The sequence below is a fragment of the Xenopus tropicalis genome, chromosome 8 (genome assembly GCF_000004195.4).
Source record: "Xenopus tropicalis strain Nigerian chromosome 8, UCB_Xtro_10.0, whole genome shotgun sequence".
NCBI classification, from domain to species: domain Eukaryota; kingdom Metazoa; phylum Chordata; class Amphibia; order Anura; family Pipidae; genus Xenopus; species Xenopus tropicalis.
This window is the reverse complement of record NC_030684.2, coordinates 126,967,676-126,984,564: the sequence shown is the minus strand read 5'-3', so window position 1 is coordinate 126,984,564 and position 16,889 is coordinate 126,967,676. Positions and strand designations below refer to the sequence as shown.

Below are 16,889 nucleotides of genomic sequence, written 5' to 3'. Positions count from 1 at the left end.
CTCGACTCTTAACTTATTGCTGCTGTATTTATCTGTATTTATTATTATACTTTGTATTTATCTATTATCTTAACACCCTGTTTGTATTAATTTATTCTACTGTACAGCGCTGCGTACATAAGTAGCGCTTTATAAATAAAGATATACATACATACATACAATAAGTCAGCATAAGTTAACCATTCGGACAAATAATCTTAAATTACCAGTTCCCGCTCATTTTTATGAACATAAGCCTTCTATTGCATCTCTCCATTTTTTGGTGATAAAGGTTATTCCCCACTGAGACGTAGGGGTAATAGACTTCTGTATTTGGATATCTTGACTATGGGCTTTTATTCTTTGTATATGTAATATGTTGGAATAATAATCGTGGACATACTATATACAGTGGTCTGTGGAAAGCGCTAAGGTAAAGGAAGGGTTGATTTATTGTGTTGAAGCAGCAGGGTGGGGTGGAGGGTGGACTTAAAATTTTTAGAAGCCTATATATCGAGGGTTGAAAGTTAGAATTCACCATTTGATTAATATGCTTCTAAAAATCCCATAGGAATGAATAGAATATGGGTGAGTTTTTATGTATTAAGCTCTAAACTCACATTTGGATAAATCTGCCCATTGGTAGTAACTATATGACATTTCCCAAACCCAAAAGCAATGGAGTTTTATAATAAGGATTTGGAGTTTGGAAATGAGCAGGAAATAGTTTCACCACTGGCCGTATAGGTGCCAGGTGGGTACAAATGCAGTAGATGGCAGGACTGGGATCAGAATGATATGTAATGATGCAAGAAAGCAGAAGCAGTAGCAACCAACACAAACAATCCAAGGTTCTGATTAGTTCATGTACAGAGTTTCCCAGTCCCTAACCCCAGGGATGCCATGAAGATAAGGAAAGGACGTTTGTTATTAAAACCAGTTATTTCAGTCAGACTTTGGGTTGCTCTTAGTAACATTTATTTGGATTAATTTTCCATGAACTTGGCCTCATAGCGGTTACTTTATTTGGCTGTTGGTAGCATATCGCTATGGTTAATTTCTGTGTCCCCTTACCTTCTTCGGAACTGGTCGGTAAGTAGGACTAAGGTGCAGTAAAATGGCACATACCCAGCGGGGACAGGCCCAGATTGACCTACTCTCATACAGATAAACAGTTCATTCGGTTACGTCTTTGTAATGCATTTTCCACTTGTAACGGTAACTTTGCCCTATTGCTCTCACCTGTATTTGGTGTTTGTGGCCCCATGGTTAATTTATTTGTCTTCTTACCCTCCCTAACATTTTGGCACCCCCAGTGATTCCACCTTTCCTTCTCTTTTAAAGTCATGTGACGTGAGTTGAAGCGAAACTCTGCGCACCATGTCTCTCATATGATTCGTTGTGTGTAAGCATTACAATCACTGTTCTAAATATGCCTAGCATGAACAATATTTTAGTTTACATATCTGGCCATCTTTCCATACATACCCCACAAATGTCCCTTTTCTACCAACGAAACTTACTTTTTCAGCTTTTTATGTTCTTCCTTGGTTAAACTGCTGCGTAAGGAATTATATCCACAAGTTCAGTTCCCATTTTTTATAACAGAAGTCACATATTGCAATTTAATAAGAGAATTCTAACTTTAACAGTGCCAATATATTTAATGCCTATTGAAGAAAGCTAGAGGTGTATTCACCACACAATTTAGTGCAAGAAGACCGTGTGAGGTGGCCCATGAAAACACTGTCTAGAGCAATGGGTCCCAAACTGTGGGGCTATTGTCCCCCTAAAGTGGCCATATCAGTGTCTGAGGGAGGATGTTGGGGGGACATTTGTTGAGAATAATTACTATGGAAGCATAGCCTGAAGCTCAGGTGGGGTGAGATTTGGGGTAAATGCTTATTTGCTTCCCAATGCAGTGGATGGTTTATGACACATGGGAAGGCTGATATGAGTGTAGGGGCTTATTTTTGGCCTTCGTTTTCCGCAGGTGAAGAATCAGCCTGGTCTATCATTAGCCTTAAGCAACTGGACTTGCTGAGTATCATTCTAGTTGTTCTTTGATTCAACCATATAATCATTATATATATGTAGAACTTAAGCAATCACTGTCTCACACTATATACCGCACCTGAGTGCTATTGGGTAGCTGTATGTGGGCAGTAACTACTACTCATAGTTGATCAATGAATGCAAGTGGTTTTTGGTTTGCTGATTGGCCTTATGGGGATTTCTACCTGTGACCAGGATGGCCAGAAGCAGATCTGTATACAGCACCCAATATTCTAGTATTTTTAGTGGCTTAACTTACCCCCCCCCCTGTTTTGCCCATAGGCCAGGGGGCCGGGTTCAGTTTTTTCATTTAGGATTTGTTTAATAAAGCATGTAAAAACTGCTGCTTAAAAAGATGATATATATATATATATTTGATATGTCTGTTATTTATCTCAAGCATTTTACGTCAGAATTATGAACTAAGAGAGATATCAGTGTAATTTGAATAATTCTTTTCAACAGATGTGTGGAAGTACTACACTGAAGACTTTTGCAGTTCTTCCTCTATCTCCGCATCCCCAAGTTTGCAATTTGCTGCCCCCATCTGGGCAAAGCTGGTACATGATACCTATAATGTAGAAATACGGCAAGTTATGTAAAACAATATGGGCTCAGCTGTAAGTGCAGAGTTGTGGGGGCATTGGCACAGGCGCCGGCTAATATTAGCTGCAATGATGCGGATGAAGACATTATGGGAACTGAGATCAGTCCCTGTTACTTACATACTGTGAATGTATTATAATTACAAACACTTAGCAGTTCCACACATTTAACATCATACCAGAGCAGAGGTGTCACAGTTTTGCATCTTGTGTGTTCTGGGGAATCTTTGTACCCAGTGGGTGTTTGCCATGTCAGGCTCCTTTGGATTAGAGGCCACAGGGGCTGATACAGCCTAGATACAAGTACTAGTAGTATTTGGGATATGGAGGATATGCTCAACATGAATAATCCATTACTATTTCACAGTAATATAGTTTCTAGTAATATATAGTAATATATAGTTTCTAGTAATAAACATGAGTAATAGTCACATTTGCAAGACATGCAAACGTGCTCCAGGAGTGCAGGGAAGAGTAAGAAGGTAGGTCAATAGGAATGGGTTTCAGAATGGCGCCTTACAAGTGATAGAAGGGACATATTTGATGAGAATAATGTTCATTTGAAGGAAGGCTGTAAGTTTCCTTTGGATGGACCTGTAAACTCCTGGGGACTAGGAGCTGGTTGGTGGAATGGAAAATAGAATTGGGTGACACTAACTTACTCACTAGTGCTAGTTACCTATGCTAGAGTCACCTATATAATGCCTCTGTCCAAATGCTTCCTTTTCAGCTTCATTCTGGTCATTTGATTGGCAATGAGTCTGCTGTGTACGCTACATGATGGTTTTTAAATCTATTACTTTCTTATTTAGAAGATGGGCACTGGTTGACATCAGACAATATGCAAGGTGAGGAAGTCTCTTAAATAGCAGATTGGTTGGAAAATTGTATTTTTAAGAATTGAAAACCAATGTGGGGACCATAGCAGATCCCATGGCACTGAGCCTATTAGGTGTCTGGCAGGAATGGGCAATGGGGCAGGCAAATGTACAAACAGATATTCTTATCAGAGAAGAGATGAGTGAATATAAACAGCAGGCGGGACAGGCTTCCCTCAGGGAGCCCAGGTTATAAGACCACCACTTATCTGGTAGAATAGGGGCCCCAATGAAAATAAAAAACTTGTACTTGGCCAGGTACACAATCCACCCAGCCATGCCCCAAATCTGCCTGCAACCCCACCTTATTCATGAAATGAACCTTCTTATCTCTAGAGCCCCCCTTCTGCATATTATGGAGCATAATGAGTACAACGGCAGGGTGAAGCAATGCAGGCCCGACCTTTAAGCAGTTCTTGTGGGTCGCGGGTGAGTTTGGGCTGAGTCCTCCCTTCCACCCTCCCTGCCTACATAGCAATGGTCTAATTCCCATAAGACTGATAGCAGTTCTGCCCTCTATTGACTAAAAACTACTCAGTGCAGCGTTTCCATTGGTTCTACAAAAGTCTAGTCCATCACCGACTAGGCCACAAATGTGTACATGGGATTCAGCACTAGTTGTACTAAAAATTAAGAAAATGCGAAATTTATTTTGTACTTTATCAAAAGGCAAAATCAATTAACAGTGTAAGAAATGTTGCACCCAGCACCACTGCTGCTGCAGGAAAGGCTGCTGGGTAACAGTGAGCAGCAGTGATCCTGTACTTAGGGGTCTGTATCCCAATAAATAGTAAGTCGCAAATGATAGTCAATTATTATCCCTTGCTTGGTAGCATTTAATCATGGAATTACAGTATTTATAACTATTATTATTAAAGTTCCCCCCAAAGGAGTAAATATATTTTTTTTAAAATTCAGCTTGTCTTAGAATATTTCTGGCTACACTATAGTAAAGGTTAAACATAAGGAATGATGGCTACTGAATCCAGGCTGCATCTTGCAGGTGGATAAGCAGCAGTGTGACTCAAAGTGCAGTCAGTCAGTGTCACTGGGGATACATGTGATGTCACAATGGCTCATGATGCAGATCAGTATGTCACAGTCTTGTGACAGTTCAGTTGGAGGTTAGCTAGTGACCGGTACAGACCTGCGCTGTGCCTTTCTGCTACCAACAGCTATTTTTAAAAACTTTTTTAGCTTTTTTTTTTCTTAACATTTCATCTTTATCTATTGAATAACTGTAAGTGTATAGTTTTATATAGATTTTTTAATTGATAATACTTATATGAATGTGTTATATTATGGCTACTTAGACACAGACATTTTTTATGCATTTACAACACACACAAATGCATATATTGTGCTTATAAGTATATATATATATATATATAATATACTCTATGTATATATTAATGTATATATGAGTTTTTGTAAACGTACATAATGCCCGTCAACTGCACGAAAATGCTAAGTCTAAATACACATATTCATCAAACAGAGATATCAGTTCATGTATTCATTAATTACAGATTAATCACAAGGAGATAATAAGATGGACACAGTCACTATTGACACTATTTTATTCTAGTCTAATGATTTAGTTTTTATCATTAATTGGAGCACTAATTTCCCAACCATGGCTTTATAATGAGTTGTGTAATAGCACTTCCACATCCTTTGTATCAATATATCTTTAATATCAATATAGGGAATAACAATAGGTGGCGCAGTAAAAATGTTGTACAGGTATGGGACCTGTTTTCCAGATAAGGGATCTTTTTTTGTAATTTGGATTAGCTTTTCTAGCATTTTTTTAACCTACTAAGCAACCTATCTTTTCTATTGCAGAACTGACAAACATGTTTAGAAGATTCTTTAAAAGAATTCGGAAAATCTTTAGAAGAAAGAAGGTAATCCTACAGATTTTCTCTCCATAATACAAATGTTCCTGCCTTCTTGTCTGCAGTGATATTGTGCGTAATGAATTAATGACTTTCTCACTATTTTTTCTTTTCTTTTATAGGTTCAACCTACAACCTGTATTGAAACAGTGAGTAAACATCGGCACAAATGTGTCATTTTATCTGTCTATTTTATTTACCCCAGGGGCTCGTTTATTGAGGGGGATTTATTTAAAAAGTTGTAGAAAAAAAACGCGAAAGCAGTGACCTTCAATTTGTCGCACTAAAACCACAACTTTTACACAAAACTCAAAAACCTCTAAAGCCACAAAGCAGATGTAAAAGGGCCATAAAATTTGCGAAAATTTGCAGCAAAAAAATATTGACTTCATAGTCCAAAATATCACAATTATTTAATTCAAGGTGTTAGAAGTTTTCAGAAATTTTATTTGTAATTGCAGAAAAAATACTAAAGGAAACAAGGAATTCAAGGTTTTCTTATTCGTATATGTTCCTTGTTTTTATTCAATCACACTTTATAAGTAGACATTCATGCTTAGTTTAGTTCTGGTAAAAAAAAAACCTGATAAATAAGCCTCATAATCTCTCCTTTAGTATTTTACATGCAATGGGGCTTTTCCTCTCTATAGCTCACATATTCATGTGTATGTAGATTTCATTTTTCAAACCGTTAAGCATAATTATTTAACCTTTGTTTTGTGATTCTAGGAGTCCAGTAGCCCAGATGTTGCTGCACCCCAGGAGTTTTGTGTAACAGAACATGTTACACAGGGGAAGGACTTATTTGTTGAAGAATTGAAAGTTGAAAATCTCATTGAATCTCCAGTTCAAGAACTGACCGATGAGGCAATAGAAGAGCCCATTGAGAGTCTGATTGATGAACTGAATGATGAGAAAGAGGACAAAAATTCTGTTGCAACTCCAAATGAAACACTATTAGCGGATATGGAGAAAGAACCACATGCAACATATTTAATAGTGAAAGAAGCTGTGGAATGTCTAGGTACAGTATATGTGGAATCAGTGTTTGCCTTAAGGTCATACATGCTAAGATCCGCTCGCTTGGCGAGGTCACCAAGCGAGGGGATCTTCTCCCGATGTCCCCACCTACAGGTGGGCAATATCAGGCTTATTCAGTCATTTGGCCCTGGGGCCAAACGATTGAATAAGAAAGGTGGGTACGGGCACCAGTCAGTTCTGGGACCGCATCAACTAACCTTTGCGCTCCCTGATCCGACGAAAAATCAAAATGTTATCAAAATCCAACTAAAAATACCCCATACTTACAGTATGTATATATTATTATATTTACACTGTGGGAAATTGATTACATAGTTCTGTGAATTATTGGTGCCCAACTCAATGTAATCAACACCCATAATTACAACGGACCAATGCTATTAGTAAGCGCATGTACCTCCCCTAATCAATATCCTCAATATGGAGATCCTTTTGCCAACCGGCATGATCCACTCTTTGTTACCTGTACAAAGGAAATTGAGGAGCTGTTGCTAAAAACATGTGTTTCCAATTTATTCTGCCCCTGTACATAAAATAAAAAATATGTGAGTTTTTAAGCGTTTATCTTCCCAGTTGTTAACCGTTCAACTCAGGAAGAAATCATGCCCAAAATATTTTAGTTATGAGTGAAAAATTCTATACTAATTGATTATATCCCTCGGCTTCTTTTTTACAGATACTTTACAGTATCCAAATCCAGAATGTCCTCAAAGTGTTTCTCCTGCAGAGGTTTTTATGCAGGACGAGGAAATGGTAGTTGAAGATTTCGAGACCCAAGATAAAAATGATGTAAGTGTTATACCTTGATATTTCAGTATATTCATTGCACACACATTGCCACAATTTGTTTTTTTACAAGCAAAATGAATAAACATATAACAGATTCATTAAGGTGATATCTATATAAGACTTGTAGAACATAAGGATATTAGGGATATAAAGGGTATCCAAAAATAAATTTTTCCTAACGAATAAAATATCCAATTAACTTTCCCAATATACACTGTGAATTCCAATGGGTTTTAAGGAGCAAAGAAAATCTAATAATCGTGAAATAGATTCATGTAATAAAAAATAAAGATCTGCAGTATCAAATACCCCACAGTCCTACCACCTAACCTTACATTTTATTTCAAGAACTTACAATTGTTATTCCCCATACAGGAGAAGGAAATTGCTGATTCAGAAGATGATAGGTCCAGTCTTCTGGATTGTTCTTCTGTAAGTATTAGGCCTTGATTTATTCAATTTTTATTCAGTTTACAATGTGCATTGATTGTGGACCTTTCTCCATAAAATGCATTTAAAAAGTTGATGAATTCAACAAAAAGATAATCTTCCCCAAACGATCAGGTTATATAACTATTAGAGCTGGAGCTTCATCTGCCAGAATAGTGCGTCGGTTGGTTAAAATTACATTTAATAGCCTTACTGAGAAATATTCTTTATGGAACCCTTATACACTAGATCAGGGATCCCCAACCTTTTATACCCGTGAGCCAAATTAAAATAGAAAAAAGGTTCCACAAGGGGCAAATAAGACCTATAATTGGCTTTTTGGTAGCCCCTATATATATATGTATTTTGGCAGCCTATAGAAGACTCTATTTGGCTTTACACTGGGTTTTATGAGCAACTACTTTGAAGCCGCTGGGAGCAACATCCAAGGGGTTGGTGAGAAACATGTTCCCCCTGAGCCACTGGTTGGGGATACCTGCACTAGACTATTAATGTTTTCTTGGTATATTTTTATTTTTCTACCACTGAATGGGTCATGTGTTCGGCTACTCATTAGGTCGCTTTCATGTATTTGGCCTTCTGTAGCCAGAAGTACTTATTTGACCACAATATTCTTGGGAGCAGAAGAACTAAGCATCATTTTGTTACAAATTATTTATATTCTATACTTACAGGAGTCCAGCGGAGACAGCATTTCCAGTGGTTCAAGTGAAATGGAACCACCTATGATAAGTGTTACAGTGAGACCAAAATTACCACGAGTGGAAGAAAATGAGAAACCACCAGGTGCAGTATCTGAAGATTCACTTGCTCATTTTATATATTGTTGAAGTACTTTCAGTATAGTCACTCCTACGAATCTAAATAATGATAGTGCTAGATCTCTGCCTTAGCCAAGTATCAGGGAATGCTGCATATTAATATGTAATGCAAACACCATAAGTGATTATTTTTGGTTGGATTTTCTAGATTCTCCAGAGCCACTAGATAGCTCAGAAAGATCACTTGACTCTTCACCAAGATCTTATTATTTGGAAGCATCACATGAGTACAAGAGTCAAGGGGAGGTAAGTAGAGAGACACATTATACTGTATATCTGAGTACACATTTTATTTCTCCAAAATAATGGTTTTTTTTTTATTATCTAAAGGACTCCAGTGGTTTGGATGATGTACGGACTGAAAGGCAAAGAACAAAGTTCTACATAAATAGAATCGAGAAATCCTCAGGTGACATATTAGAGATTGCTTGTCTAATTTTGTTCTCTGTTCCCATTGGGAAGAGTAACTGAAATGTGAACATACAATATCCCTACAGCTAGATCTATTTGCTATACATTCCTTGTAGAATAAGTAATGAATTGAAGTTTGCATTTACACTCAGAGATTTGTATACAAATTTGTTTACTATGGTTACATGGTTACCTGATGTTGTGGTGTTTATGGGTTATTTTTGTTATCTTTTTTTTAGATTCTTCAGAGCGAGCACATTGCCTTGAAATGGCATTACCAGCAATACATCAAAGTGAGGTAAGTTCAGATATTATCCTGTAGTGTGTTCATCTGAGCAACAAGCTACAGCACTGATGAACCATTAGTAACTTATTTCAGCCAATCAGCAACTTGTTTTGCTGAATCTATGACAAGAGACTAAATAAAAGCAAATATTTGATGTTTTTCTATGAGTAACTGCTATGGGGAAAGTTAGTAGCCCCAGTGTCCAAAAACCTATACACAGGTTTATTTACAGAATATTAAACTGAACTTTAAGTACTTTCATTATTTTACCACACTAAATGGTCAGTAATCTAAAACAACCTGAATCTGATCAATCGCAAGTTACAGTGTTCTGTTTTCTCTCTTTAGTCGGCCAGAAGAACTCCTTCCATATCTAGGTCAAAAAGAGAAGACTATGACCTTCTTAGTTTGCTAGGAGAAGGATCTTTTGGAAAGGTGAGTAAGGGTGGCCATGTACTATTAGATCTGCTCATCTACAATAAATAGGAACCGTTGGAGTGAGGGCGCATCAATGAGCCGATGCAGCCCCCAATCCGACAGAAAAATAAAACCTGACCAAGCAATAGCTGCCCAATTTTTAGGCACGTTGGGGGTGCCCAAACATTGGCAGACAAGCTGCCAAAACAGTATGAATGACCCAAGTCGGCAGCTGAAATCTGCCTGTTTATGGGAACCTTTAGTCCTATAGGAGGACTTTTAAATGAAATGAAGGAACAAAATCAGGGTTACTTAAGATACTTTTTCTTTATTCCAGGTGTTTCTGGCAGAGCACAAACATTCAAAGAAGAAATTTGCGATTAAGGCAATTCCAAAGAATATATATAATAAACATGCCACTGAAAAGTAAGTATGGAAGTAAATAAAAGAATATATTCATAAGAAACAAAACAAACAACACCCATTTAGTTGATCACCCATCTTGGGATGTTAGTGCTATATTAGTGCTCCCCAACCAGAGACACTTTAGTTGTTGGAGAAATAGTTTTGGCTTATAAATAATAGGGCCTTATAAAATCTGTTAGTTCTGGGCCCTACCAAAACAAATGATTGCCCAAAGCTTTAATTTGCTAAGTACATATATCTGAAGTGACAGCTAACAACTGGGTAAACCAAAGGTGCTTCCATGTCGCTAAGGTCCTACAAGCTATAGCACGTGTGCCAGCATTTCCCAGTATTAGCAACATAAAGGCACATCAAATAATGGATAATTAACACAATATAACATAAAAAGCCTTTCCTTATGTATAATATATCATCAAATCAGCATGTAGGATCATGTTCTTATGCTTTTATTTTTCAGAATTGAGACAGAAAAGAAGATATTGCAATTGGTAAAGAAGGAAAAAGCTCCATTTCTGATTGGCTTAGACACTTCCTTTGTGACAAAATACAATGAGTGTTTGGTTATGGAATATGCCCCAGGAGGTGACCTATCTTCTATCATGGACAAGTATGACCTGCCACTGAAATGCAGCATGTAAGTAGCATTGGGCTTCTCTGTAGGATTCCATTGAGCCTGTAATACCAAGTGTAGGGCATCTAACAATAATCTACTTGATGGGATACTGAATATTAATATGCAGGGAATGGAAGTATTATACATATGCTTATTCAGTGTTCAATTATGTCTCTGGTTCCACAAGGCAGTGAGGAAAATAATGTTTTTTCCATTTTCTATTTGCAGATTTTATGCAGCCTGCATTGTGCAAGGACTGAAATTTCTGCATGAAAACAACATTGTCCATAGGTAAGAAGCACTGCTAAAAGTAAAATATCATAATTGTTTAACCAAAAAAAAAGCAAGTTACTCCGTAAAAGTAGTAGAATGGGGACTGTGGGTTTTAAGTGCATTGGGCTTATTCTCAAAGGGATGATTCTGTTTATAAAGTTTAAAGAGAGCAGGGCTTACTGGTACCTGGCTGGAAGTAGTATTGATTATATAGGTGTATGATGGAGCGGGGGATATGAGGGCTTTGCCATAGACAACAATTTCCCCTTTTAGATACTCAGTATTGGAGAGATGCAGCTGAGTCAGTCTGGCCCCAAGGCTGTTGCCCCACTATCCATATAACCAGCATAACCTGTCCTGAGCAGCCAATCGCTTACTGCTTAATAAATGATCAGGTGGTACATAATGGGGTGGGAATTCATTTATTAGCTTACCCTTTAAGACCAACTGCTAGAGTGTAGTATTTTTCACACATTTTGAATGTTAGAGCTGCATAACTTAATGACTGCATTAAAAGATGAAAGATATAATTACTGAATATTCAGAACTCTATTTAGTGGAATGAATAATTGCAATTTCCCTATCACTTTGGTTTGCAGGGATTTAAAGCCTGAAAACATTTTGCTGGATAAGAGAGGATATCCGAGAATTACAGACTATGGACTTAGCAAAACTGGTACGTTTCCCTGGCCTCATATTATATAGACATGGTTTATTGTGCCACAACTATGCTTGTTCATAAAATAGTATCACCCTACTTTATCATATTATAGTAAAGGTCTTTTTAACTGTATTACACTTAAGACCTACGTATGGAGATGTAAATGGGAATAGACAACATAAAATCGATGTTGCCCTTTTTATGTAGACAGCTTAGGTGAGATCTTTATGAATACAGGTCACTTCCACTAACTCATCCTTTTTTTGTATTAAAGGAATAGGTTTTGGGCGTCGAATTTATGGCCGATGCGGCACTCGTGTCTATATGGCCCCTGAAATATTCACAGAACTTTACTATACCAGATCGGTGGACTGGTGGGCCTTAGGTGTCATCATTTATGAGATGATACTTGGAGAGGTAAGTGTAAAGCATCCATAAAATCAATTAGCTGGGGGGTGGTCTATTCCCCTGTATCCTGGAGCTTACTTTAAGCAATGCATTTTTATTAATATGAAGCAAGCTACTAATAGTTAAATTAATATTAGGACTGTGAAAGTTCCATTATGAACTATGTGATTGTTATACTGTTCTTAGAAAAACTACTTCCTAAGCAAATACCTTTCTATATTTACAGTTGCCATTTGATGGAGACGATGATCATGAGATTCGTATAAATATTACCTGTGAAAGGCCAAACTATCCACTTACCCTGCCTGCGCATGTCCGTGATATACTACAAGGAGTAAGTTGCTACCATGATATTCATTTTATTATCTGTTCTCCAAGGCACAACATACAGTGTGTATATATATATATATATATATATATATATATATATATAAAACAGTCCACACGACAGCACCACACTCCAAAATCTGCTGCTCTGCAGTTGCCCCTGTGCACGGGATATCATATAAATATCAAAATAAAACAGCCAGCACCAAGGGTCTTTGTGTTTCAAAAAATCTCTCGTGTATTAAAATTGCATGTACAACCGACGTTTCGGTCCCTTTTGAAAAAGGTCCCAAAAGGGACCGAAACGTCGGTTGTACATGCAATTTTAATACACGAGAGATTTTTTGAAACACAAAGACCCTTGGTGCTGGCTGTTTTATTTTGATATATATATATATATATATATATATCTAAGTAGGAAACACTTAGCCAAATATCCAATGCAGAGCTCACTGTAACACCTGCCTAAAGAATATCCATCATTTCCCAACCAAACAATATCCGTGCTGATAAGAAGTTGTTGCGATAAAGTTTTATAACTTCGGCATTAGTTTGTCTAATGTTTTAGTTGTCTTAGTTTGGCTTATTAAAGAGTGGAACGATTTGGTTGCATGGCTTGGAATCAATTCAAAGAGATAAAATACTGTGGGTTCATATCTCACCATATCAGTAATATTCAGGGATGTTAGAACTTGATCTAAAACATACTGGGAGTTGAAGGCAATATGCTCAGTGCCTTTTTAATATAACATTTATTTCTGTTTGTGCAGCTGCTGAATAAAAATCCCGCACTGCGCCTGGGATCGACTGTAGAAGGAGCGCACGCGGTTATGGAACGACCATTCTTCTTTGTAAGTGTTTGGGAATTTCTCTGGTTATATAACTGTTACTCGTGTATTCTTATATGTTTCCTTATCCTAATTGTAACAATATTCTCTGGGGCCCTTATATATTGAAATATATTTTGTAGCTGGTAGTTTCACCATTAAATGTAGTATCATTGCAAGTTATATATAATCAGATTTCAGGGCTGCCATGACAACTCTAAAGCATAGTTTTTCTGCAGATATTGCCAATGCGTGCATAGAATTACCATTATGCATTATAAGCATTTGATAGGAGATTTCATATTTAGGGGATAATATTAATAAAGGCTCTTTTCTATGTTACAGGGAATGAAATGGGAGGCTTTAAGGAGGAAAGAAATCAAGCCTATGTTTATTATGAATAACACTGGAACAGTTCCTTTGACTGAAACTGAACTTAGCGACTGGGAATTATAATTATTTATATTCCCAGTGGTATAAACATCGTGGACCCCTGTAGACCTACAGAGCTAAGCTGCCTGCATAGGGTGGAGGGCGGGGGGGCCCTAGAGCAAATCATGCCCAGGGCCCCGCAGGCCTCTGTTACTGCCACAGAAGTCAAGTCTACGGGTGCCTGAGGAATAAAGTCTCGTCTGTTCCTCTGCTCAAAGAAGATTTCTGGTTGAAACGATGAGAAGCTGAACACTATGAAAGGTAAGTGATCCAACTTGAATCCATTAATAACTCTACACACATTTCATTACAAAAAAACCCATCTTAAGTTGATCTCTGCATATACTGATCCCTTCACATACTTTATCAATACATTTTATAATATATGACTGCTTAATTATATATAAAAACTTTATTTAATATAGTCCATGATTAATATATGATCAATTATCTGGTAGGAATGTGGGAAAACTTAAAAGTTTCCTCCAGGAAAAGCTATTTGTCCTTTCATCCAGTATATCTGCCTCTGGAAACCTACAGATATCTGATTATGACATAATAATAATATATTTATTTCTTTAGTAAGCTATTTTGGCATTTCCAATGCACTCCAACTGTGTTTTACAGATTTTCTTTTTAATCATAATAGATCCCAATACATCAATCGTCTCGGACCAGTAGAGCGACCTGCAGCACTCTCACTGTTTCCCAGACCAGTCCGTCCGTCAGAGATCTCCATGTGAAGATCCACTTGATCCAGCTGCACTGAATACAGTTTGTGTATTAAAAAGAGGGTCACATCACGTATGCAACATTTAGGGCAAAGCACTGTGTATCCCTTTAAATGTAATTTACTGGGTTAGTTACATTGTTGAAGGCTTGATAAAGGGCATGTGCTTTGCCTATTCGATGTGATCCTTTTTAAATACATTTTTTGCACTCAATCCGCGTGCTGCGTTTGCTTTGAATATATCTACGACTGGAGAACAGGACGGCATCCAGAAATTACTGAGCACCGGAGCTTTTCAGTGTTGGAAGAGTGCGGAGACGTTTCTGTATCAGGATTTGTACATATATGTATATATGATCCTTGATAAAGGTCCTAATGTGGGCCGAAATATTGTGTGATATGTGAAATAAAGACATTTAGTTGTTTTTATACTTATACAGAGAGTGCTGCTCCTTACCAAACATATATATAAACCCATACAGAACCGTAAGCGCTAATAAGTTTTAAATGGCAGATACATCAGATCAGTGCTCCCTCTTTCAAATACAATTCCCATACATACACATGACGTATATGCAATGATCTGCTTCATTAATTACTGTCATTAAAAAGTAATATAGTGCAGCATTAGATTCATAAGTGGGAAATATAACAGCCCCTATTGTATATACAGATTTGGGTCCTATTATCCAGAATGCTCAGGATCTTGGGTTTTCCAGATAAGGGATCTTTCTGTAATTTGGATCTCTATACCTTAAGTCTACTAACAAATCAATTAAACCCAATAGGACTGTAATGGGGTAATTATATCTTAGTTGGGATCAAGTACAGGTACTGTTTTATTATTACAGAGAAAAGGGAATCATTTAACCATTAAATAAACCCAATAGGGCTGTTCTGCCCCCAATAAGGGGTAATTATATCTTAGTTGGGATCAAGTACAGGTACTGTTTTATTATTACAGAGAAAAGGGAATCATTTAACCATTAAATAAACCCAATAGGGCTGTTCTGCCCCCAATAAGGGGTAATTATATCTTAGTTGGGATCAAGTACAGGTACTGTTTTATTATTACAGAGAAAAGGGAATCATTTAACCATTAAATAAACCCAATAGGGCTGTTCTGCCCCCAATAAGGGGTAATTATATCTTAGTTGGGATCAAGTACAGGTACTGTTTTATTATAACAGAGAAAAGGGAATCATTTAAACATGAAATAAACCCAATAGGTACTGTTTTATTATTACAGAGAAAAAGGAAATTATTTTTCAAAAATTAGAATTATTTGCTTATAATGGAGTCTATGGGAGATGACCTTTCTGTAATTTGGAACTTTCTGGATAACGGGTTTCCGGATAATGAATCCCATACCTGTATATGCCACCATAAACCTTAACAAACCATCCTATAGTTTTAATATACTATATTGAGCTGCAGTTCAAATGAGTTTTCATTTAAAGGGCAATACCTCCATATTAAGAGGTCTCAGCCATTGTAGGCATCATTATTATGTATATTTTTCTCCTTTGCGGTGTTTTAGTTTTGTTTTTACCCAGACCATCTTAGAAGGACATTATTATTTATAACTTAACCGTATCAATATCACAATTTATAAAAGGTGGAATTTTACATGTGTAATGGGGAAAAAGTGTAAGGAAGGGGATGCGCAGCTGGGGTGGGGGCCCTTGGGGTAGCACCTCCGATGGCCCCGGACACCTCAGTCAGGACCCTATTTGTAGGTGTTGTTACTTTTTACATTGGTGCAAATTCTCATCTCAAAGAGCTAATTGGAAAGGTGCGACAGTGCTAAACTGAACAGTGCAAACAAATATCAATTTAAATGTTAATAATTAATTAAAAAACGAATCAATAAAATATAATATAACAAAATAATTTAATTTCATAAAAACAAAAAATAAAATGAATTAAGTTAAATAAAAAAATAATGAAATTTCAGGTTTAAACCAATCATTTTCAGAGAAAGAGTATGGAATAGTCTCACTGGCAGGGCCGTATTTATATTAAGGCCTATGCCTAGGACACCGGGTTTTGGGGGGGGGTGGCCCCCGGGTGCCTATATATTCTATTTTTAATTAAAAAGACAAAACAAAATATAACCTTATTCTCCGCCATGGATTTCCATAAGAAACCTGGCGACAGAGCTGGCGGGGAGAGGGGTAGGGGGTTCAGGTCTCGGTGGAAGTGACGTCGAGCAAAACAAAAAATAAAAAAGCCAAAAGAATTTGAACCCAAAAACCTCAATTGTGTTTGCATTTAAATCTGTATTCATTTTTTTTTCGTTTGTATTTTTTTGAATTATTTAACTTTTTGTTCAGCAACTCTCCTGTTTAGCTGTTATCTGGTTGCTAAGGTTCAAGTTACCTTAGCAACCAGGGTGTATTTTGAATAAGAGCCTGGTATATGAATAGGAGAGGACCTGAATAGAAAAATAAGACATAAAAAGTAACAATAACAGTAGAACTGCGGCATCACGGAGCAATAGTTTTGTGGCTGTTGGGGTTAGTGACCTATATCAAAAACCTATAAGAAAAAATAAAG

The 16,889-nt window shown here is 37.0% G+C and overlaps 1 protein-coding gene across 2 annotated transcripts; it reads left to right on the top strand.

Annotated features, from left to right (window-relative positions):
- The first annotated feature begins 7,068 nt into the window (after nucleotides 1-7,068).
- LOC105948306 (serine/threonine-protein kinase N2-like) lies at nucleotides 7,069-14,765 on the top strand. Of its 2 annotated transcripts, XR_001171729.3 has the most exons (16): nucleotides 7,069-7,248; nucleotides 7,624-7,680; nucleotides 8,373-8,484; nucleotides 8,668-8,765; nucleotides 8,850-8,928; nucleotides 9,170-9,228; nucleotides 9,565-9,651; nucleotides 9,971-10,059; nucleotides 10,517-10,693; nucleotides 10,901-10,963; nucleotides 11,545-11,621; nucleotides 11,881-12,023; nucleotides 12,241-12,348; nucleotides 13,112-13,192; nucleotides 13,514-13,861; nucleotides 14,250-14,765. XR_001171729.3 is itself a non-coding variant. In XM_031891370.1 (15 exons), the coding sequence occupies exons 1-15, from the start codon at nucleotides 7,195-7,197 to the stop codon at nucleotides 13,622-13,624; spliced, it is 1,395 nt and encodes a 464-aa protein (XP_031747230.1). In that variant the 5' UTR covers nucleotides 7,069-7,194; the 3' UTR covers nucleotides 13,625-14,765. The 2 variants fall into 2 exon arrangements, 1 of the variants encoding a protein (XP_031747230.1); XM_031891370.1 differs by having other exon boundaries at nucleotides 13,514-14,765.
- The last annotated feature ends 2,124 nt before the right edge of the window (nucleotides 14,766-16,889 follow it).